Source organism: Sus scrofa, chromosome 1 (genome assembly GCF_000003025.6).
Source record: "Sus scrofa isolate TJ Tabasco breed Duroc chromosome 1, Sscrofa11.1, whole genome shotgun sequence".
Taxonomy (NCBI): domain Eukaryota; kingdom Metazoa; phylum Chordata; class Mammalia; order Artiodactyla; family Suidae; genus Sus; species Sus scrofa.
In genome coordinates, this window is record NC_010443.5 from 262,073,816 (window position 1) to 262,097,308 (window position 23,493).

Below are 23,493 nucleotides of genomic sequence, written 5' to 3' on the forward strand. Positions count from 1 at the left end.
TGTAAAATAAAGTCTGTTTTTGCCGGGTTTGAATTGGAACCATACTGGAGATAGCCTTTTAGGATTTGCTTCTTTTGCTCAACTTCAATATCAATGCAGGGAGTTACACAGTTCCTGTATTTCCACTGACATACAGTATTCCAGCAAGTGAATATCCGGGATTAGTGCACTTTTCTGTTGGAAACAACCTAACAACAACAGTTCCAGCCTGGAACTTTTACAAACCATGAGGCTGGAGTTCCGAGTTGCTTCTGTGCCTGGAGAGCCCTGTGTTCTGCCCTGTTTTAGAGGCCTTCACGGGTGCTTGTTTTCTCTGTTGAGGCCTCTCCTACTGCCTCCATCTTGCTCACCTGGCTGTGCCAATGCTCCCACTGCATCCTGCATCTCACCAATCCCATGATCCAGGACCCAGCCTCTAGCCCAGGGCCCACACATAATAAGCGCTCCACGCTCATCCATCCACGCATGCGTGCACGAAGTCATTCATGCCCGCGTTAGCTCAGGTTGACCTCTGGGGCTGCAGAAGCATGAATGGTCTGGGGGAAGAAATCATGAATGGTCTGAGGTCTCTCTAAGCAGATGAAGACTCCACGGCGACCACAGGAAGTGTACACACTGCACAGCCAGCGCCACAGTTGATTCCCCTGCATGATGGGAGCGCGAAGCAGAGGATGAGCTTGGGGGCGGAGCCTACCACGCTGAACGGTTCACATTCCACCCTCTTCCCACCCCCTCACATTAGCCTCTGTAATGAGGGTTGCAAGGGATTCTTATGCTGCTTAGAAAGTAAAGGGGGAAAAAAATAGAAATTGAGTACAAAGGAAAGGAAAGGAAGCAGCTGGAGAATATTGCCTACCATTTGGTGTGATAACTAGGGGCTTTCAAATGATGACTAAAACCGGCTTTGATTTTGAGCTTTCATTTCCTTTAATCTAGCAGATAATTAGAGGGAAATCAAATCCATCCTCACAGTCAAAGATCAACCCGTCGCTGTTGGAGAGCAATTCCCACTTACTTTACCACCTCCTCCTTCACACATTTTTTTTCCTTTAAAAAAAAAAAAAAAAAAAAAACCTCCCCAGGTTATACATATTATTTGACTTGTTTACGTTCTACATTCGGACTGGGCATTTCCCATGATAAACACTCTCTTAGGAACAAGCAACAATGTCTCTCGGTCCAAATCAAGAACTTCTTTGCAGATTTAAAAACATCCAACTGCAAACTCCCTTTTAGGGGTGAAGAAACCAAAGTAGAGAGAGGGGAGAGGAAACTCTGTACCATCTATGGCTGTAAATGGCTGAGTCAGATTCATCCCAAAGCATCTGATTCCAGGGCCCCTACTCTCACCCACTCTGCTCCACCACCTGTGCACTGAAAACACGCGTGGATCTCCAGTCCTGGTTCCCCAGGGGCTCACCTGATCCTACAGCACACAGAGCTTTAAGCACAAGACGCTGGAAATAAACTACCCATTCACTAAAACAGAGGCAGACTCTGACCCAGCCATCGAGGAAAATGATGTTTACAGAGCTGTTAATAAGAAGGGGAAATTACTGTCACATAAAATGGAGAAAAATAAAAACAGCATACAAAAATTATATAGCTTGGATGGCCTCAACTATAAAACAATATAGACAGAAGAAAACTGTACCATTTTTATGAACAAAAAAGTAAAGATTAGCACTGGGTGACTGAATTTGAGGGAGATTTTTATTTCATGCTATACAGCTTTCAATATTTCCCATTTTTTCCTGCAATGAGCACATATTCCTTTTATTTTATTTTATTTTATTTTTTGCTTTTTAGGACTGCACGCATGGTATATGGAAGTTCCCAGGCTAGGGGTCGAATCGGAGCTACAGCTGCCAGCCTATGCCATGGTCACAGCAACGCCAGGGCTGAGCCAAATCTTCGACTACACCAGAGCTCATGGCAATGCCAGATCCTTAACCCACTGAGTGAGGCCAGGGATCCAACCTGCATCCTCGTGGATACTAGTCGGGCTCATTACTGCTGAGGCACAGTGGGCACTTCCGACATACTCCTTTTATAATGAGATAAAAGTTGAGCGAGAAACATGTAGCTGAGAAGTAGGATCTGCCCCCTCCAACCCCACTGGCCATTCTGGAAGCATGATGGCAGCTGGCCTGCCAAGTACCTCCTCAACCCTGCCTAACCCCTGGGCCCAGCTCCTGCCTCCATTCTTCCCCCCACCGCCCCCCCAAGCTTGCTTATATTTTCTCACCAAACCAAGCCCAAGCAAATGTCAGCCCCACCTCCCTCAACAAGGATGCTGTCACCACTCTAGGTCAAGTTATCAGTTCAATCATAGAAAACTACCATTCTTGTAGGTCCTCCCCACAAAAGTAATTTTCATCTGGTTCCACCTAATCCTTGGCTCACCCCGTTTTCTTCTGAACTTTTAGCACACTCCCAGTCTAAGATGCACAGCTGCCCACAGATAATTGTCTGTCTGGTTCAGTTCTGTCTTATGTCACGTGTAGGTCTCACTTTAAGCTGGTGTTCTCTGCACGCTGGCTTACATTTGCTTCATTATGGTTCTGCATGTTACTAAATTGAAGTGGCCACCCAGCTGGCCAGCGAGCTCCCTTACAGGGGACAGTCACTTGGCAGCACCTATCGTGGTCAGTGAAGGAAGCTAAAGGGATGAGTCCTGCCTTCAAGTTTACGGTAAAGGCACAAACCCAACCAGGTAAGAATAACCCTGTGTGCATGTGAACATCTTAGTGTGCTAAACACTTTCCCGTCCATTCTCCCAGGTAAGAGCTAGACAGCCCAGGCTTTAAATCTCAGTCTGTCCGTTCTGAGTGGTGTGGTCCCGTGGTCTCAGGTCTGTCACTCAGCCTCCCGAACCCTCGGTGTCCTCCTCTGTACAGCAGAAGTAGTAACAGCATCTACTGTAATGACTGTCATGAGTCCAGGACAGGAATAGAGGCAACATCCTATGCCCACACAGTAAGCACTCAACAAACAGCTCCCTCTGAAAGAGGCAGAGTGGCCACCATTATTCCCTTGTTATGCTTGTTTACTTTTTGCTTTTTTGTTTTTTTCTTTTTTGTTTTTTTTTTGTTTGTTTGTTTTTTGTTTTTTTTTTTTTTTTTTTTTTTTTGGACGAGGAAACTGGGCTCAGGGAAGTATAATGACTTATTGGGGGCCAAGAAGAACTGGTATCCAAACCTTGATCCTACCCTATAGTGTAGACCCTGGTGTAGACCCTAGCCTGGGAACCCCTATAGTCTGTGATAATCCACACGGGAAAAGCATCTGAAAGAGAATGGATGTGTGTACATGTATAACAGAACCACTTTGTTGTATAGCAGAAATTATCTGGGGCTAGGAATCAAACCTATATCACATTGTAAATCAGCTATACTTCAACAAAACTTTTTAAAAAATGAAGGAAAAAAAACCCTTGATCCTGAGCCCAGACTAGAAGGCCTCCTTCCAAAAAAAATAACAACTCCTCATTTAAAGTGCATGAACATTTAAGGCTCACTGGAGCAACCCGGGAGGAAATTTCCAAACACATTTGCTTCCCCATCACTACCCAGGGTAACTCCGAAGGGTCTTTGCAGAACCCTGCCCTGTCTTTGCCCCAAGTGCTGACTGGTCATGACAGGCTCCTGTCTGAGGGGCTCTGAAATGACACTCTCACATCCACTCAGGAAACCAAACCTTCCCTATGGGTCTTGGAAATGGTTCCTGCCCAACAAACTTCACACAGAAGGAAGGGTCTTTTACTGGATACCTCCAGCTTAACAAACATTAAGTTGCTTAAAGCATTAAGAATGCTTAGGAGTTCCCATTGTGGTGCAGTGGAAACAAATCCTACTAGGAACCATGAGGTTGTGAGTTCGATCCCTGGCCTTGCTCAGTGGGTCAGGGATCCGGCGTTGCCATGATCTGTGGTGTATGTCACAGACGTGGCTTGGATCTGCCATTGCTGTGGCTGTGGCATAGGCCTGCGGCTACAGCTATGATTAGACTCCTAGCCTGGGAACCTCCACATACTGTTGGTGTGGCCCTAAAAAAGACCAAAAAAAAAAAAAAAAAAAAGAATGCTGAAACATTCTCTAATGAAAGAGCACTGCCTGGCTCTCGTTCTTGCACATAATATAACATGCTTATCATTTGTCACTTCCTGTCTGATCTTACTTGGAAACGCACACACATTTTCCAGTTTGCTGACTGCCCTCTGAAAGGTGAAGCCTTTCCAGGTCTGGAGGCCGTGATGTTTCCCAAAGCCAGGCCAACTGACGTTGGACAAGTTGCTTCAGTGCCCTGGAGCCTCCAGTGGTAACAGAACTGCTGGGTACTTAACTTTTTGAAAAGATCATGAATTTTTGACCTTTTCTCCAGGGAAAATATGCATATAACAAAATTTTGTGTAGCTTCAGGGCTCATGGACACTCTAAGATCTTCATGTTTTCTTTTTCTTTCTTTCTCTTTCTTTCTTTCTTTCTTTCTTTCTTTCTTTCTTTCTTCCTTCCTTCCTTCCTTCCTTCCTTCCTTCCTACTTTTCCTTCCTTCTTCCTTCCTTCCTTCTTTTCCTTCCTTCTTTCTTCCTTCCTTTCTTTCTTTCTTTCTTTCTCTCTCTCTCTCTCTCTTTTGGCCATGTCTGCAGCATGCAGAACTTCTGGGGCCGGGATCAAATCTATACCACAGCAGTGACCCAAGCCACAGCAGTGACAACACCGATCCTTAACCCACGGAGCCACCAGGGAACTCCTGGCCTTCATGTTTTCAACTCCGGGTCAAAGACAAGTTTAACTGAGTCCCTCAGCTTGACCCTCCAGGCTACCCACCCCTGCCTCCCATCGGCACCTCCTCTCTACTCATGCACTCCATGCACCTGACTCTCCAGCTGACTCAACTCCTCATGTTTGCCCAACAGACCTTGTGCCTTTGTGTCCTCCATGGGGCGTCCTTCCATCCATTTTCATGTTCCAAATATCACCATTTCCTTTAACCTCAGCTCAAGGGCCGCCCCCCCCTTGTTGGTTCTCATCAGGAAATAATCTTTCCCTACATTTTCCTTTCGTAGTTTTATCTTTACGTTTAGGGCAGCTTCTCACATTCCACCTTAGAGAGATTCGTATGTGGGTCTTGCCTCCCCTACTGGTCTGTGAGCTAACTCACTTCTGCAGTCTGCTCCCTGGCACAAGTAAGTGCTCAATAAACACTCTAAAAAACCCAGATCTGGTTCTGTAATCCTGGCATCATGTAAATGAAACCAAATGAATATGCAAATCTTCATCTCTCAGTGACCCAGATTTATGTGAAGTCTTCAAAGGTGCTTGGGGTCAGCGTGTGCTGATCTCAGAGTGTTGCCACAAAGAAATCATTAGGGATCAACAAAGCCTCAGAATTTCAACAAAATGTCAGCTGTGCACACGTGGACGGGCCATTTGATAGGATGGTTGGATGATTCTCCTGAAAGAACATCTGTTTCCAGAACACTCTCTGGTAAGAAAGATAATGTCCTACATGCTGAGCTTAGATAGTTTGGGAGCCCCTCTCCTCTACTGATGAGGCGACTTCAGTGGGATGTACTGCAAATTTAAGGGGCAGGGATCTGGGCTTGGAGACCTCTGATTCATGTGTTTTTTATATTCTTCCCCAGGATAGGACAGAGTTACAATTCCTTGGTCAAACTACAAGCCCCCAGCCATGAGACTGAGCCACTGGGAGATTCTTAGAATGTTTCACCTTAATCCTAGATTCCATGTAGAATTAACCTAGTTTGAGGATTCACATAATGGATTGGTTTTCTAAACATGGCCCAGGATCCAAGGGATACACCTGGGGGTCAAGGTAAGATATGAAGCCAGAGCTCCCACCAAAGCTTTCAGAGGATGAACCTGTCTGAATTAGGGCCAACACTGTTGGCTGACTCCGCCCCTAATAGAAACCTGGTTGTCATGGTGATAGGAGGTAAGCGAACCTGGGAGCAGACCACAAAATGCTGCTGTGGTAAAAAAGGGCTTCTGTACCTTATATAAGTCATGTTCCAAATGCACACTTTTGAATAAGAGACAAGCAGTCTACACCTCAGCTCCCAGGCACTGTGTGACATCAAGAAAATCCCCCCAGAATCCTCAGAGCCTGTCCCTGGCTTTATTTATATCACTCTAGGGGTCTTAAAAGGGTTATGTTTCTGAGAAAGGAATGTGGTTACCAGAAACATCTATATTCAGGAAAAAGAGGAAAATACCAGTAAAATGGCTCACCCAAGGGTAAACTGATCTTCTACAAATTAATCAATTGATGAGATAATCACCTTGTTTTTTAAATATTCAAGGAATGCATATTATTCACTTCTGCTTCTGATAGAAGTCTTTAAAAAGAAAGATTCAAATACCTTGAGGGAAGGGGAAATTTTCTGTTGATTTTCTCCTTTGTGTTACAAGCTTAGCTTTAAATTAAAGTAGAAATTGAAGGTCAGCGGAGCATCAGAGCAAAGCAGACAGAAGGCTGGTGTAGAGGTCAGGAGACCCACGGTCCAGTTTCTGCCTCTCACTAGCCTTGTGACTGGCCTTCTTCATCTTAATTTCATCTTATGTGATTCAGGCGGGCAGAATCATTACACACATTTCTCAACTAGGCGGCTTCCGGAGCTGGTGGCTTATGTGTCACCATCAGCCTAGCTTTAAAGCAAAGCCTGAATGACCACTTGGTGACCCTAAGAACTAGCACTTGTCTAATACTCTCAGCTGTCATGAGGGTCTTTCACACAGGTCATTTCATATGATGCCTGTGACAGTTCAACCAAGGATCCCATTTCATAGATGAGATCAGAGAACAAGCCAACTTGGCCAAGTTCAGAGTGTACTGATCAGAGATTAAGGACTTCAGCACAGACCTGGCTAATGTCAAGTCCAGGGCCTCGTCAGGGCACACGCTGTTCCACTGTCAGAGAGGCTTAGGAGGGACATTCTTGAGCCAGGGAGCAGACTGGCATGATGGTTTCTAAGGTCCCTTCCAATGCTCATAGTCTGTGCTTCTATCAATAAAATGAGGGGGTGGATTAAACCAGGGGTTTTAGAAACTTCCTGTAGCAGAAAAGACCCTTCCCTCTCAAAGGAAATGTAGAGAATGCCAAAATATAAAATAGGTCACCCTAGCTCCCCTCTGTTTGAAAAAGAAATGGCTCCCACCCAAATGTCCATCAAGTACAAATGGACAATAAAATGTGGCATATCCACATAAGAGAATATTACTTGGTCATGAAAAGGAATAAAGTACTGATACACACTACAACATAGGTAAGCCTCAAAAAATATGCTAAGTGAAGGAAGACACAAAAAAACTGCATACTGTACAGTTCCATTTACAGAGAGTATCCAGAATAGATAAATCCAGAGGCAGAAAGTAGGTTGGTGGAGGTGAGAATGAGAGTAATTGCTTAATGGATACAGGGTTCCTTTCAGGGTAACAAAACATTTTGGAGCTAGAAAGGGGTGATGGTTGCACAACATTTTGAATGTATTGTATACTTGTATATGGCTAATTTTATATTAGTGATTTTACCTCCATGTGCACGTGTATAGATTTATGATGGTTCCAGAATCCTACCCCATTAGCCTTCCCCTTCCCACGTCCCTCCAGTGTGTCCAAAGAACCCTAGTATTTAAATCAATAGAGTCACTAGATAATTACAAAAATTTATCAGGGTTCAAAACAGCTCACATATGACAGCTATTTTATTCCTTCAGGGGGCAAAGGCGTATTCTCCTAACCCAACAAATAAATTTGCCTGGGCCAGTGACATCATGCTACTTGGAAACAAAACCTTCCATTGGCAGCCAGCTCCAAAGTCCAGTCCAGTCCACAGTGATCTAACAGCTTCAGTTTTAGGATATGTCGTTGGTTTTAAATCAAAAGTCTATTTGAAGTATACCAGAAAAGATGATGGTAACAAAGCATTAATTTTTGTTTGTTTCTTCATATCTGGTAGGTAATTTTATTGCTGAGCAGTAAACAGAGCATTATTAAATGTTTTTCATGTTCCTTCATTTAAACATCATTATCTCCATTTTACAGAAAAGTAAACCAAGACTCAAAATAGCTCTGCAATATCCCCAAGGTCAGGATTTGATCAGCCCAAGAGAACACTGTCACCTGTGCCAAGATGGGTCTCAACAGAGTCGCAAGCTCCTCTTCCGCTGAGGACTGCCTTCAGTCCCACCAAGAAACCGACTCCGGCCTACAGGCCCCCGGGTGTGTGAAGATCCCCTTCTAAGACCCCCTCTGCGCCTCCCCAGAGCAGTTTAGAGAGATGAGACACTGAGGGCATCGATCTCCCTTTTTCCTTTGGTCTGTGCGGGAAAAGTGAATACCCACTTCAACAGCCTTGCTGACAAAGTGGACTCAAGAAGGAACGAATGAGGGACACGTCAGACCTTCTTTTGCTAAGGAGTTGAAGGGAAAGGCTAGGATACCATTTGATTCAAAATGTTGAAGTTGGATCCTATTCAAACACAAGCAACTCTGGCTTCGAAAGGTAACTTCTGGCCCAGAAGTCCATGTGATGTCATTTCCTGCAGTTGGAGTGACCTGGTCCCAGATCTGAGCACATGCTTGAGCGCTGCAGCACTTGTGCATTATCTGTGGGCACAAATCCCATGCTTTTCCAAGTTATTCTGAAACATTTCTATGTAAAAGAGTTCAGAATAACTGCGGCCTTCTTGTCTGCATGGTGAAGTTATCAATAACAATCCCGTACATATAAATGCACTTTGCAGATTACAAAATGCTTTCATGGGTTTGGGAGGGGAAAAGCATAATTAAGGAAAAATATCAGTAAATGACATTTAGCTATTAACATACACCCTTATACTGTAGGTAAGAAAAGGGTGAGAGGAAAGTGTTTTTCTATTAGAATTGAAGTCAGGTTCCTGGTTATCAATAAAAAAAAAAAAAAAAGTCAATGCTTTTTAAATTAAAAAGGAGGCGCTGCTCCTTACGACTTGATAAGTTGTAAAATGCCTTTCCCATCCTTCCCTATGGTCCTGTGCCTATTTAAATTGCTTTTAAATTTTAGATCTGCAGTTCATACGGATCAGACAAAATGCCAGGCGTCAGTGAAGAAAAACAAGTAGAACAAGAAAAAGAAAGCTAATCATGTTCTGATGCTGATGTGAAAACAGCGGTACCCTTATCGCTCCTCCTGTTTTGGGTGGCAGAGGTTAAGAAGGCTCAGGCCACATAACAGCCTTTGAACTTGTTCCCACCAGAGGAATCAGAATGCTAAGGTGTCAAGGTCATCCTTAAAAACCTGTCCCCCTGGGCCACATGGGCAAGAGTAACCACCAAAATCTCCCCACAGGGCAATGCAGTCTCTCAAGACCTAATCTCTAGGGGTGAGATCAATAACCATTAGAGGGTAGATTTTTGAGAAATGAGTTATATTGCAACGAATCTGACCAAACTGCAATTAATCCATGGCTTTTCCTTAGGGATAGCTAAAAATAGCAGCTGCAGCATGTTTGAGGAGACCCATTATCCAGCTGCCGCCGGCTGCTCTGAGGATTCTGCAGACCTGACACGCCACCACTTGGAAGCTTTGGCCAGTGGAAGCCACACCTGGCCAGATCTGCCATATGAATGACAGGTGAGCACTCTCAGCGAGTCTTGTTGACAAGGCCTCACACAGCCAAGAACACCCTGGAAGAGAACACGACCGAGCAGGCCCCCTCCGGCCTGACTCAGAATATGACAAATTCTCCTTCAAGATGACATTTCCTGCAGGGCAGTGGTGCTCAACCCTGGCCGCAGGAGAGAATCACCAAGGGAACCTACAATATTTCTGCGGCCGGGCCTCCGGCCCCGGCTAATTAAAAGCAGCATCTCTTAGAGTGGGGGCACTTGCACTGGTATTTTCAAAAGCTCTCCAGATGGTTCTAAGGTGTGGCCAAGGGGAGAAGCTCCACTCAGGGTGATTTTCACAACATTGAGCCCAGCTGATGAGAGGCCACAGTGGAGGAGCCCACAAAACACCCCTTGCTTAGGGAATCAGGATCCTTCAGGGTCTTGAACTGTAGCTGACAAGTGCTTTACTTGGGGCAGGGGTGCGTCTGGGTCAGTCTGATTTGTTGCGGGTACCAGGAGGACTATTTGCAATACTTGCCTTCGTTATTCTGCCTGAAACAGGCACAGTGATGTTTACTCAACTCTTACTTTGTGAAAGCCAGGAATTTAGTAAAAACAAAACAAGCAAAATACCCAAGTGAAATGTCATTCATGGCGGCGTGATTTCATGGCGGGAGAGGCGGGGCACGTACTCCCACCCCCGTCCCAATGTAATACCCACTGGGTGGGTGGCATGGAAGGAATTCTAACTGCCCTCGATGCTGTAGAACTCCACAAGTTCATTCACTGCCTCTGCAGATTTTGAAACAAAAAGCTTATATTGCAGGAGTGTCAACACCACAAAGAAAATTCAAAAATTCAAAGAAAATTCTAGATCTGGCCCTCTTCTCCAGCATCTTGTGCTCTCTCCCTGTGCTTGAGGATTTCAAAGAGAAGCACTATGTGGGCAATGAAGAGTGAGGGGAGGTCATACCCCTGGGGAAGAGTGGGTTTTTAGAAAAGACTTTCCAGACTCAGATACAATCAGCTAGAAATTCAGCCGCTGAACCCAGTGTCGGATTCATGTCCTTAAGTCTCCATTCGCTGACTGTGAGTCGCCGTGTTTGGAAGCTGGTGTTCACAAATGAACATATGATTTATTAGACTGTTTAAGGTACAAGTCTCACTCACGACCTTAACATGCTTCAAGAACGTTACTTACCTGCTTAAGGACACGGGAAACAGAGTTGATAGAAATACATGATATAAAAACTTACTGGTTCTCTCTTTTCTTCTTAAGTGGATCCATGAGACGCAGTGTGTCCTGATGACCGCCACTTTCACTTCCTCATCGACAAGGCTGGGGACGTTCTCAAACACGCCCGGAGAGAGCTTGAAGGGTGAGGATTCTGTGTTACAGTGAGTCAGCACCGACCGACCATCAGTGACAGCCCCAGCACTGGTACTGTTAGACTTTGCTTTAGGATTTTTAAAGCCTCCCTTCATTCCACTTTAAAAATGTCCATTTCCTTTTACAAATCAACAAAATACATGAAGAGGGAAGATAGCACTACGTTTTTTTTTTTTTTTTTTCCTCATTATCAAAATGATACAGGCTCGGGATAGAAAACTTGGAAATATGGAAGAGGTGAAGAAAACGAAAAGAACCCACATAATCCCCCCCTAAAGCCCAATAGTTGGTATATTTCCTTCCAGTCTTTTTTATGCATTCTTAAGTTGGGGGGGAGGGAGAAAAATATAAGCACTGTTAAATGTACTATTTATCTTGGTGATTCAAGCATGTCGACATGGCTAAATCATATTCATAGAATTTCAATTAGTTCATCTCCCGAGGCTAACTAATTAGTTCATGTCAAAGCTGATGGAAAGGCTCAGCTGCCCTGACATTTGCAGAATCTTAAGAACTGGAAGAACAGCATGCTGGGAAATTCCCACAGGTCGGATAGGTCTTATATTAATAGACTATGTTCAGAGTGCAGCACAACTGAAATTCTTCAGACTTGAGCGGAGCTTTGCTGGGCAAATGTGAGAAGGCTGAATCTCACTTAGCCGAGGGGGAAACATGAGAGTGGGCACATTCAGTTAGATGGCAATATATTCAGTGAGATGCTCCAAATACTCACCTCTTGCTCATGTTCAATTCTCATGCTGGGATTTGCGTTTACTTCAAGGAGTATAGGCTTCAGATTTTTCATGAGAAGAATGTCAAAGCCTAAAATCTGGGCAGGATAAACATGATTCAGAATTATTCCCTTTAGCCACGGTGTCTTTTCAGGAATCGAGTGTGGTATTAAGGGGCGTCAAGGTGAAAATAAATTCCAGCCCCACCCCCAACCTGGGCCTTGACCCTGGCTGGCTTCTCTTGTCCACACTGCCTCCTCCTCTGGATGTACTTGTCAGGCCAAATGGACGGCAGGCAATGTTACAGGGGCCTGGATGAGGGGGGAGTTCCCGTGGTTCATTTCAGCACCATCGGTGTCGTCTGAAGTGCTGTCAGGTGATGAGGTGATGACCTCCTTCTTCTTTAACAGGTTTTTTATTATGTTGACGATCAGTCCATCAATTTTTCCCTCTCTTTCTGTTCTCCTCTATTAAGCTGCTTCTCGGCTAGATCTCTCAAAAAACCCAAGGCTATCTTTCTTAACCCCAGGTATATATCAGCATCACTTAAGGACCCCTTTCAGCACCTCTGCTCATCCCCGGCCCACATCTCTGAGTCAGAATCTTTCAGAGAGGAACGCAGGCAAATGCATTTTCAATAACAACCCCCCCCGGGTGGCTCTGATATATTCTCCACGCCCTGGAGAAGGGGATATTTATCACGTGCCCACTAGGCTCCAATAACGCTACAATGCACCAATTATTCATAATCTCGTTTAAGCCTCATGACAGTGTATTGGAAGGAGGGGTCATGCTCTCTTCGTTTCACAGAAGCAGATGCTGAGTCTCAGAAAGGCCCTCGGATTTCCCTGAGACCACCTTTCCAGGAAGTGGGAGGAAATGAGATAGAGGAGAGCTAGATGTCACACCCCAGCAGAACCGGCTATGCACGATGAAGAGGCTTGAAATTAATGATTTTGTGATGGTGAAAAAGAGCATTAAGGCAAGCATGGAGCCTTTGGACTGTAGGGCCCCGTGTGGCCAAGTGCAGCCAGCCTGGCCCCAAGGCTAACTCCAGCACCATTGGCCAGCCGCCTGCTCCAGGATCTGGCACACTGCCTGACGCAGGGTTTTGTCTTCTGGCCTCTCAAGTCCTCGGGAGCCCCATGATGGGGTAAGCCCCCTGTGCATCTCATTCCCTCTGCCTGAAACAACCTGGATAACCTCTCCCCGCCCTCGAGACAGCAGGTCCTAATTGGATTCCGACTCGGACCGTGAGGACGTCAGATTCTCGGAGGGCTCTTGTTATCTCTCTAGGAGGTGATAAGGTAGAAAGCTCCTAACACGAGTGATACCATCCCAAAGTTTGAAAAAGTAACGTGGAGAATAAAAGAGAGGGGAGAACCAAGACAGAGCCTCACCCTCCTCTGTGGACTCAAGAAGAACGGATGAGGTGATATCCATTTACTTGTCTCTATAGAATATGCATTCATTAAAGGATAATTATTAAACTGTAGTTTCATCCTTATTAATGAAATCAGAGTCCAAATGACCATTTTGAGGGGTAATTCAAGATGAGGTTATTCTTCAGTAAAGGGCCATAAAGGATGAAAAGTTGGCAAAAGTCATCCTCACTCTATTTTTCTTTGCCTGGTCGTGAGAAGAAAGGAATGGAAATTCAGTAGAAAATGTTACATGCATTATAGATCCGCTTAATAATATATGACAAGTGGAGATGAGTGATGAGTCCTTTAAGAGACTCTGGTGACATCATCAGTCTAACTTCAGATCTGGTCTGAGACATGTGATGTTGATGAGGCTACAGAGAACTGCGGGCTGTGGTGCCAGCGTCTATCATCCTGAGTCATCGACGCTTACTTTTTGCTACATCTTACAAGTTGGGATTTGAACTGGTGGACTCCTCTCAGCTTGACACACAGTGGGTGGTTTCATGAATGCCCCGCTCTGGGAAAGCTGGAGAAGGGGAGTGGCCAAGCCCCATCAGCCACTTGGACCTGCACCCACCAGGAGCATAATGTTTTCTAGGACCTAAACTTTGGTGCCTGTGGTGGAATATGTTGCGTCTTGTACAAAAAATGCTCTGGAGGAGTTCCCGTCTTGGCGCAGTGGTTAACGAATCCAACTAGGAACCATGAGGTTGTGGGTTCAATCCCTGGCCTTGCTCAATGGGTTAAGGATCCAGCATTGCCGTGAGCTGTGGTGTGGGTTGCAGACGCGGCTCGGATTCCAAGTTGCTGTGGCTGTGGCGTAGGCCGGTGGCTACAGCTCCGATTCAACCCCTAGCCTGGGAACCTCCAAATGCCGAGGCAGCAGCCCTAGAAAAGGCAAAAAATAAAATAAAATAAATTAAAAAAAAAATGCTCTGGAGCCAGTCGGATTTGGGCTTCAATCAGCTCAGTCTCTCACACTGGCTAGACAACTTGGCCTCTCTGATCCTCACACACCTCATCTGCAAAATGGGCCTAACAGCTACCTTGCAGGGTGTCTGATAATGGAAACAAAAAGTATCTAGAATTATGCTCATTCCAAAGAAGGTACTCGATCTATGGCAGCTCCCCTTCCAGTTTCCTACTATTCCCACCTACAAGAAATGGCATTGATAGCTTTGGAGTCCAGAGGAGTTAATTTCAAATATTAGTTCTGCCTTTAACTTGTGTGACTACTGACAAGTTACTAAGCAGCTCTAAACCTCAGTTTCCTCATCTGTAAAATGGGAATAAAAATAGTACTCACCTCAGATCATTCACTCATAAAATAGTCACTGTTTCCTATGTCCCAGGAACTATTTTAACTTCTGGAAATATGGTAGTGGACTAGACAAAGTCCCTGCTCTCATGGAGCCTACACTTTAGCAGGGAAGAAGAGAGCAAATCAAGATAAGGCGATGTAAAATATTTTGCACAGTACCTAACACATAGCATTTAAAAAAATTTTTTTTTTTTTAGGGCTGCACCCGTGGCATATGGAGGTTCTCAGGCTTGGGGTCGAGTCAGAGCTGCAGCTGCCAGCCGACACCACAGCCACAGCAATGCAGGATCCTTAACCCACTGAGCAAAGACAGGGATCGGACCTGCATCCTCATGGATACTAGTTAGTTTTATTACCCCTGAGCCATGATGGGAACTCTTGACACAGTATTTAAAGAAAGACTTCTTCATATTTTTCCACAAGTTCAAGGAAATACGATTTTTTTTTCAAAAGTTCAATGAAATATGAAGGATCTTAAAAAAACAGAATCACACAACTGGGAGGAACTTAGAGTTGATCTTGTCAAAAGATCCCAGAATGTCAGAGCTGGCAGAAAATCAGGAATGTATTCGTTCAGAGTTTTTCAAAATGGGCTTCTTTTCGGGGAAAGCACTGGGGAGGCCAGATCAGATCAACTTTTACCTTTTTTTACATCCTGAGATTCCCAGGGGGAAAGACTTATTTTTTTAAACTATTAATCTAGTCTAACATCCACTTTGCAGACTAGAAACCTGCAGCTTAGAAATGGAAACATCTCTCTGCTGTTTGGTAGCAGAGGAAAACATCCAATGAAGAGAGAGAGAGAGAGAGAAAACTTTCCATTCATATGACTGTCTCCACCCCTCCAAGTAATTCAATCACAACACAATTACATGTTGCTACCTGAGGGGTACCCTGGGGATTCGAAGATACCTGTCCTTCATCCCTTACCTGTAGAAGCTTCCGGAGCAAGTTAGAGAGAAAAGGGCCCTGAGCCAGGTAATTGTAAACTCAGCAAATGCTCCAAGCTATATTCCAGTAAGAGGGGATTCTCTCCTGAGCCCCAGAACTACACATCCATCTGCATCCAGAATATCCCCAGACTCCTCAGATTCAACATATCCAAACTCACTATCTCTGGTCAGCAGCCTCTAGGATGGTCCCGGTGACACCCATCTCCTGGTGTTCATACCCTTATGTAATCCCCTCTGCTTGAGTGACTCGCTTCTAACAAACAACTAGGGCTGCTGATGGGATGACACTTCCAATATTAGGTTCTAAAAAGGCTGCGGCTTCTACCTCGGGATGCATTCTCTTACTCTCTTGCTGGTTCACACTGCAGGAAGCCAGCTGCTATGCTGTGAGCTGCCCTACAAAGGGGCCCCGGGTGGCAAGGAACTGATGCCCAGTACACAGCCAGGGTGGACCTGAGGCCTGCCAACAGCCATGAGAGTGAGCTGCGGAGGGGCTCTTTGCCCAGTCAGACCTTGAGAGGACTGCAGTCCTGACAACAGGTTGGTTGCAGCCTGTGGTCCGTCAGCCAAGATTTCTCCTTCATCCTTTACATCTAGCTGCTCACCCATTCTGTACATTCCCTCTCAAGAGCTTTCTAGATCTGGCCCATCCTCCTTGCTCTTGTGCCTGCCCATCTTTCTCCGGCACTACTTTAATACCTTCCCCATTAGTCTCTTTGCTCTCAAACTCACCCATCTAATTCAGCTGGCACAAGGGGCTGCCAGAGTAATTTTTCTAAAATGCAAATAAAATGTTAACACTTCTGCCTAAAATCCCTGCTTACAGAAGGAAGCCCAAGTTCCACAGCAGTTCCTTCAGATTCCTCTCTGACCTGGCCATCTGTCTCAAATGACAGCTTTATTTTCTCCCACTCAGTGCTGCACATCTTAGGCTCTAATTGTGCTGAACTATTAGTGGTTCCAGGATGCTTTACTGCTTGCTGCCTTTATATTCTTCTACCTGGAAGACAACTTTATTGGTCAAATATCTTTTGAGCACCTATCAAACACTAGGCACTGCTCTAGGCACTGGGAATAAGCAGCAAACAAGACAAAGAATGTTTTAACTCCTGCCCTCTGGAAGCTTACCTTCTAGGAGACACAAGTAAGTTAATAATTAAAACAAGATAAGGACATAGAGTGTGATATAGAGGATGGAGGGCTTGGTTTTCAGGGGAGACCTTGCTAAGGAGGTGACATTTGTCATCCCACCGTCTTCGGGTTTGCACAGTTTCTGACGAGAACTTTTCAGATATTCTTTGTTCCTCTGAACACATGTGTCTTCTATCTGCTTTTAAGATTTTCTTATTATCATTGATTTGATTATAATAAGCCTGGGGAGGGAGTGAACCCATTTGTGTATGTGGCCATTTCTTCAAATATTCTTCTGTATCTTCCTTGTCTCTTCTGCTCAAAGAACTCCACATGTTAGACCATCTGATATTGTACCATAGGTAAGTGGGGGGTCTGTTCCTTTTTTTTTTCCCCCTATTACTTTCCTCTCTCTGTTTCATTTTAATAAAATCCATTGCTATGTCTTCAAGTTCACTGATCACTTCTTCTGCAGTATCTAATCTGCTGTTAATTCCATCCAGTGAAATTTTCATTTCAGATATTACATTTTCTTCTATTTGGTTCCTAGAGGCTCCATTTGGTTCTTTTTAATAGGTCCATTTCTATCTATATTAAGCTCATATTTTCCCTTAAATTTTTGTACATCATTGTAATAGCTGTTATAACATCCTTTTCCTAACTAGTTTAATTATTTATGGGTCTGTTTCTATTGATTGTTTTTCCCCTCCTGAGATGAGTTACCTTCTCCTGCCTTATGGAATATCTAGTGGGTTTTTACTGGATGCTGGGCAGTTAATGCTCAGTGTCTGGATTTTGTCTTCTTTTTAAAAGTGCTAGGCTTTTTTGGCAGTCAGTTATTTGCAGATTAGTTTGATACCTTCAAAGCCTATTGTTTAAGCTTTACTAAGTGAGTTGAGAGTGATTCACTCTGTAGAAGTTTTGGTGCATTAAGGCAGAACTTCTCTGGAGTCTCCACTGAATGCTCCCAGTGACCACCAAGGATTCGCTATGCTGGCTCTTCAGAGCCTGAACATCTCCCTGCTGTGTGAGAGCTTCTGGTTTTTCAGCATCCCAGTTCCCTGGTCAATCTTTGCTCAACTTTGTGGACTAACACTCCACCAAAGTATGGCCCAGCACTCAGCAGAGATGCACAGGGGTCCTATGCAGGTTCTTGAAGCTCTTTTCCTGCTTGGCTCCCTCCTTTTCAGAATTCTCCCCACAGAATTCCAGCCACATCAGCCTTCCCAAACTCTGATCTCCACCTCCCCAACTCACTGAGGTCATAGAGCTCTGTTTAGGTCCCCGCCTTGCCCATGTCACCTTGACCACATTTGGGAGATTGCCTCCAGATGGAAAGCTGAGGCAACCATAGTCTCATCTTGGCTTCCCCACCTCCTCCCTTTCCTCAGGGACCACAGTGCTGAGCTGCCTGTTTTCCAAAATCTGAAAACACTTATTTCATGTATTTTGTCTGGTTTTTAGTTGTTTTCAAAAGAGGTCAAGTCCAGTTTTTGTTACTCCATCGTGGTCAGAATCAACAGACTTGGGAGGTAACAGATGAACAGGGACTGAATGAAGTGAAGAAACAAGTTACTTGAAGAGCTGAGGAAGAGCATTCCAGGCAGAGGGAAGAGCCAAAACAGGGGCCACTTTTGAAGAACATCAAGAAGTGAGCAAGAGGGAGAGAGGAGATGAGGTCAGATAGAATGACAGGGGACAGATCATGTAGCATCTTGTAGGCCATGGTAAGCAGCCAGGATTTTAAGTGTAATGAGAAAGGCATCGGAGAGTTTACACAGTGAAGTAATTTGATCTGACATGTTTTAAAAGAATCCCTTTAACTACAATGAGAAAAATAGGCTATAAGCAGCAAGGGTGGGAAAAGGGACATCAATTAGGAGGCTATTGCAGTGATACAAGTACAAGGTGATGGCTGCCTACACTGGTTTGGAAGCGGTGGAGTTGGTTAAAAGTGGTTCCATTTAGGATGCATTTTACAGTATATTTGCAAGAGTCGCTATGGATTAGATGTATGAAGGGAGAAAACGAAGAAATAAGCATGATTCAGGTTTCTGGTCTAACTGAATGCTATTCATTTACTAAAATAGGAAAGACAGAGAGAGTAAGTTTAGGAGAGAAATCAAGGTTTGATTTTGAACATGTCCAGTGTGAGATGTCTGTTAGAAACTCAAGGAGAAAATTAAAGTGGGCAGTTGGATAGACTGGTGTGGAGTTCAGGGAGAGCTCAAGACTGGAAATACAAATACAGGAGTCAACAGCACATAGCTGGTACTTACAGCCATGGGGCTAGAAGAGGGCCTTTAGGGAGTGATTGTAGGTAAGAGAGGAGCTGGAGTCCTGGGATCTCCATCATTGGCAGGTGCAGAAGGGGCTGAGAAGCAGCAGCCAAAAAAGCAGGGGGGAAATCAGGAGGGTGTGATGTTGCTCACCTTTTTCTGCTTGGCAAATTCTCCTTCATGCCTTAAGCTCCAGCTTAAGCATCTCTTCCTCCAGGAAGCCTTCCTTGACTGAGTTAACTGGCAAAGTTAACTGCTCCTTTTTCTGTGCTCTCCCAGCATCCTGTACTTGCCCCCACCCCCACCCCTGGGCAGCATTCATTACATGGAAGGGTAATGCCCACGTGCCAGGCTTCCCCACTACACTTTACACCTCTTAGGGGTAGGGCTGCCTCTTATCCATAACCACAGGCTCCACAGCTAGCTCAAGGCTTGTCCCAGTGGGTGACCAGCAAACACATCTAGAAGGAAAAAAGCTTAGATGTCAGAAGTGGTCAAGGAAGGCTTTACAGAGAAGGTAGGATTTGAGCAGCACCTTGTCAGAAGGCATTGAACTGCAAACAAGAGTGAGATGAGGAGAGAGCCTGGCAAGCCAAGACAGAGCAGAGGGCAGAATTGGGGAAACACAACTTACGTACAAGAGGCAGGAAATCAGCTCTGTTTGGCAGGCCCTCGGGGCTCAGGAAGGATGCAGAAGCAAGGCTGGGGCGAGGCTGGGAGGCATCCAGTGCCAGGACTTGTCTCTCCAACTGTGCTCCTTGGAACACCGGTGTTCCATGACATTGTAAATGTTACTAGTTCATGGTTTTCCCATTAGTTCAAGACACTGCTTCATAGACCCATTTGAGAAAGATTTGTTTGTCTTTTTAGGGCCACACCCTCAGCTTATGGAGGTTCCCAGGCTAGGAGTTGAATCAGAGCCATAGCCTCTGGCCTAGGCCACAGCCACAGCAGTGCCAGATCCGAGCCTTATCTGTGACCTACACCACAGCTCACAGCAATGCCAGATCCTTAACCCACTGAGGGAGGCCAGGGATCAAACCTGCGTCCTCATGGATACTACTAGTCAGATTTGCTTCCGCTGAGTCACGACGGGAAGTCAGAGAAGGACTGTTGTCACAGATAACACATAATGTCATAATAATGACCTTTTATTGAGAGACTGCTACGTGCTGGGTCCTGGGCCAGATGTTCCACGCGGCTTTTCTCACTCCATCTGTGAATGACTCTGGGAGGCAGGTACAAATATTATCTCTCTCTTCAGAAAAGGAAACTGAGGCAGGAAAAGGCTAACTTGCCAAGCTCCCCAGCTGGAGTTGCTGGAAGGAGGAACCAGGGTTAGTGCAAACCCAGGACATCCAGGAACAAAACCCAGGCTGGTGCATAAGCACTCACTGCTCCGTCACCTTTTTCCTGGGGAATGTCTGGGGCTGACGGGGAGGGGGAGGTCAAAAGAGCAAAGAAGGAAGAGGAGAAGCATTTCGAGGAGGTGCCTCCTCCAGACACCGGAGGGAAAGGATCATGGTCAAGGAGAGAAGTAGACTCAGAGCTAGAGGACGAGAGAAACCGAGCAATGAAATTGGGGTAGAATGTTCACGAAGGTTGATCTGGAAACCGTTGCTCTGCGTGTGCATTTCTGCCACATGAATCATCAACACCAGATGGACCTGGCTGTTTAAGCCAGGGTCACAGAACTGCCCTCAAGAAGACGGACGGGGGATATGTTGCTGGGGGCTGCCTGGGCAATGACAGGGGGACAGGCCGGAATGACAGGGCAGCCACGTTCCTAGGCAACAGATTACAGGAAACTTGCCCACAGACGAGCCGCGCCAGCCCCTGCTCCGGGCCATCACAATTTCCCAAGTAGTTATTGTGGCTGTGATTGGAAAGGGGTCACAGTCACATGTTTTAAGATAAATGTAATTTTGTTGGCTAGAGTTTATGTCCTGGAAGGCTGCCGTCTGGGCCAGGCCCAGGCTACAAGCAAAAGGGGCGTCCGTGACAAGGAATTAATCTGTTACATATGTGTACAACAGTAGCGTGTGCAAAGCCCTTCCTCATCTTTGTCTCATGTGAATTAGTTCACAAACCTGTGGGGTAGGCGAGGAGACCGAGGCACAGACAAGACTAAGACAAGATCACACAGCGAGTCGATGGCAGAAGCACATGCTGTCCCTCAATCTTCGGGTTCCAAGTTCACGTGTTTGAGATCCAAACAAACAAGTGTTTTCACAAGTGCTAAGAATAGAGAAAGCAGGAGAGAACTCCAAGGACTTCAATCTCTTTGACTCTGAGATGCACGGTAAAATGGATTTCAGTCATCTAAGGCTTTATACCTTTTCACCCTCATCACTTTACTCCAAAGAAGGCAGGTAGGGAAGAGAGTAGAGGTGATTCAGAGAGAAAGAAACAGGCTCAGGGTGGTGAGGAAACATGCCCAAGGTCACCCGGCTGGGAAGAGGACAGGCTTCTCCCAGGAGTGGGGTGGGGTCAGTTCTGGCCCCTGCTCCTCTCCTGACCCCAGGCCTGGCAGCACTTAGTGTGGTCAAGCGGTAGGAAACGGTCACAGGGCTGTGGTTCCCTTTGCCGGATGTGATCTGTCCAAACCAGTGGCTCCCGCCCCATTGGCCTTCTAGCCCCCACAGCGTGGGCCCCTGGTTTCCACCCCCATGGGCACCCCAAGCCACCCGTCCACAGTGAGACAAGCTGCAAAGCCACCGCCCCAGCCTTCCACCCTGCACCCGCGCCATGCCAGGCCTCTGTGGTTTGGCCGTGCACGCGGGCCCACATGATACTCCTGGAATAGCTGTCACTGTCGAACAGATGTGACCACACAATCCCCCGGGTTGACCCCCGGTGGCCTCCACGTTGCAACTAGCCCTTCACCCTAAGCTTCCAAAGGCTCCAGCTGGGACCGGTTCTCTCTGGTCCTGCCTCTAAGTGTCCGCTTTCTAATGCCCTAAGCCAACTACTGATGGCTGAGCTGGACATCCTGCCTGAGAACCAAAGCCTGGCATCCAAATGCCTCAGGACAGATCTTTGGGTGACAATTAGCCCTTCCTGGGACTGATCGATGCTGGAAGTCCCCTCCCAAGGCTTCCGCCAGCCTCCTGGAAATCCTGCTGACCGGTGCCCAGCCCTCAGGGTCGTCCCTCTGCATTTATGGCTGCAGCTTAGGACCAGCCTCCTCTCCGTCAAACGAATGTCCCGTCCATCAGCAATGCTGTCCCACTGCCTCCCCTCCCTTCTTGTTCCACGTTACTCGTTATTCCCCCGCCAGAGCCTTAGAGAAAGGACTAGAAACAACTCGGATGTTCACTGACAGAAGAACCGATGAACAAATTGCACGCGTTTACCACAGATACACAGCAGTGCAAATGAAATGGAACCGATGATCCACAGCCACATGTGGTGGAAAAGAAAGTTGCAGAAGCCCACGTGCTTGATGGTCATGTTTTTATAAAGCTCACAAACCAGTGACACAAAATAATATATTGCTTAGGGATACATTCACGTATAATAAAAGTATTCTTTTTAAAGAGAGGAAATGATGAACATAAAATTTGGGATGATGGTTACCTGGGGGTGAGAAATGGGATGGGGGAGAAGTGAGCGAGGTGGGGATCTCGGGCTGGGAGGCGAGTTGGGGATAATCACTTGGCGGTTCTGCTTCACAGCTTAGCACGTGCGCCATGCATTCTTTCTCAGATGGTAACTGCTCCAAAATAATCTTAAGGATTCAATGAAGACGGTCCCAGAGGTGTCCTTTATATCATCTGCTCCCCATTCTGATTTATCGCGTTGCAGGAAACTGTGTGCCTGGACTCCCAGTCCCCCACCCCCACCTTTGCCACCAAATGTCCAGGAAGAGGCCGCTCCTCCTGTCCCCATCTCCTCCCCTCCCACACGTCGGCTCAGGCTACTACCCATCTCCCTGTCCCGTCACCCCAGGACATCAACGGACTCTTTCAGCTCTGGTCTCACATGGCATCTCAGCAGCGTCTGGGGTGGCTCACCCCCACCTGCTTCTTTGCCAAGCATTTAGGCTGCTTCTTCTCCTGACATCCCTTCTCGAGCTCGAATGGCTCCTTCTTGGCCTCCTTTGCTGCCCCCTCGATGCCTGTCCCTTAGCTGAATGGTGATGCTCGTGGGATTGTCTCTGTCCTTTTTTCCCCGCCACAGCCTCTGGTGGCTTCAGGGACCACTGCAGAGTTCCCAGTCTCTCTCTCCAGCCCAGACCTCTCCTCCTCAACTCCAGGCCCAGATGTCCAACTGTCCACCCAGCCTTTCCACTTGGAGGTCACAGGCACTTCAAAGGCATGTTCGAGCCCAATTCCTTACCCTCCCCCTACAAGCCTGGTCCCCTTCTGGTGGCCTCTATCCCTCCATCCAAGTGCCTAAGCCACCTGTGGTTAGGTCTGGGTTCTCCCCCCTCTGTCACTGCCACCATCTCTAGACTCGCTCCCAGCCCCATCCAGTCACCAAGTCTGACCGTTCCACCTCTTAATGGCTCTGGAGTCTATTCTCTCCAACTCCACCAAGACCTCCCCACTCCCGGCCAGCATCCTCTCTTGCTTATAAGGAAGCAATCAGCTCATCAGTCCCCTCCCTGCTCCCAGCCATGCCTCAATCCATTCTCCACCCTG

At 46.3% G+C, this 23,493-nt stretch overlaps 1 protein-coding gene across 1 annotated transcript in view; it reads right to left on the reverse strand.

Annotated features, from left to right (window-relative positions):
* The window catches only part of TTLL11 (tubulin tyrosine ligase like 11), a 308,449-nt gene that overhangs the window by 177,513 nt on the left and 107,443 nt on the right, over positions 1–23,493 (reverse strand). Inside the window, 3 exon segments of the mRNA XM_021068337.1 lie at positions 10,872–10,920; positions 10,923–10,986; positions 11,739–11,834. Coding sequence (XP_020923996.1) covers positions 10,872–10,920; positions 10,923–10,986; positions 11,739–11,834 — 209 coding nt within the window.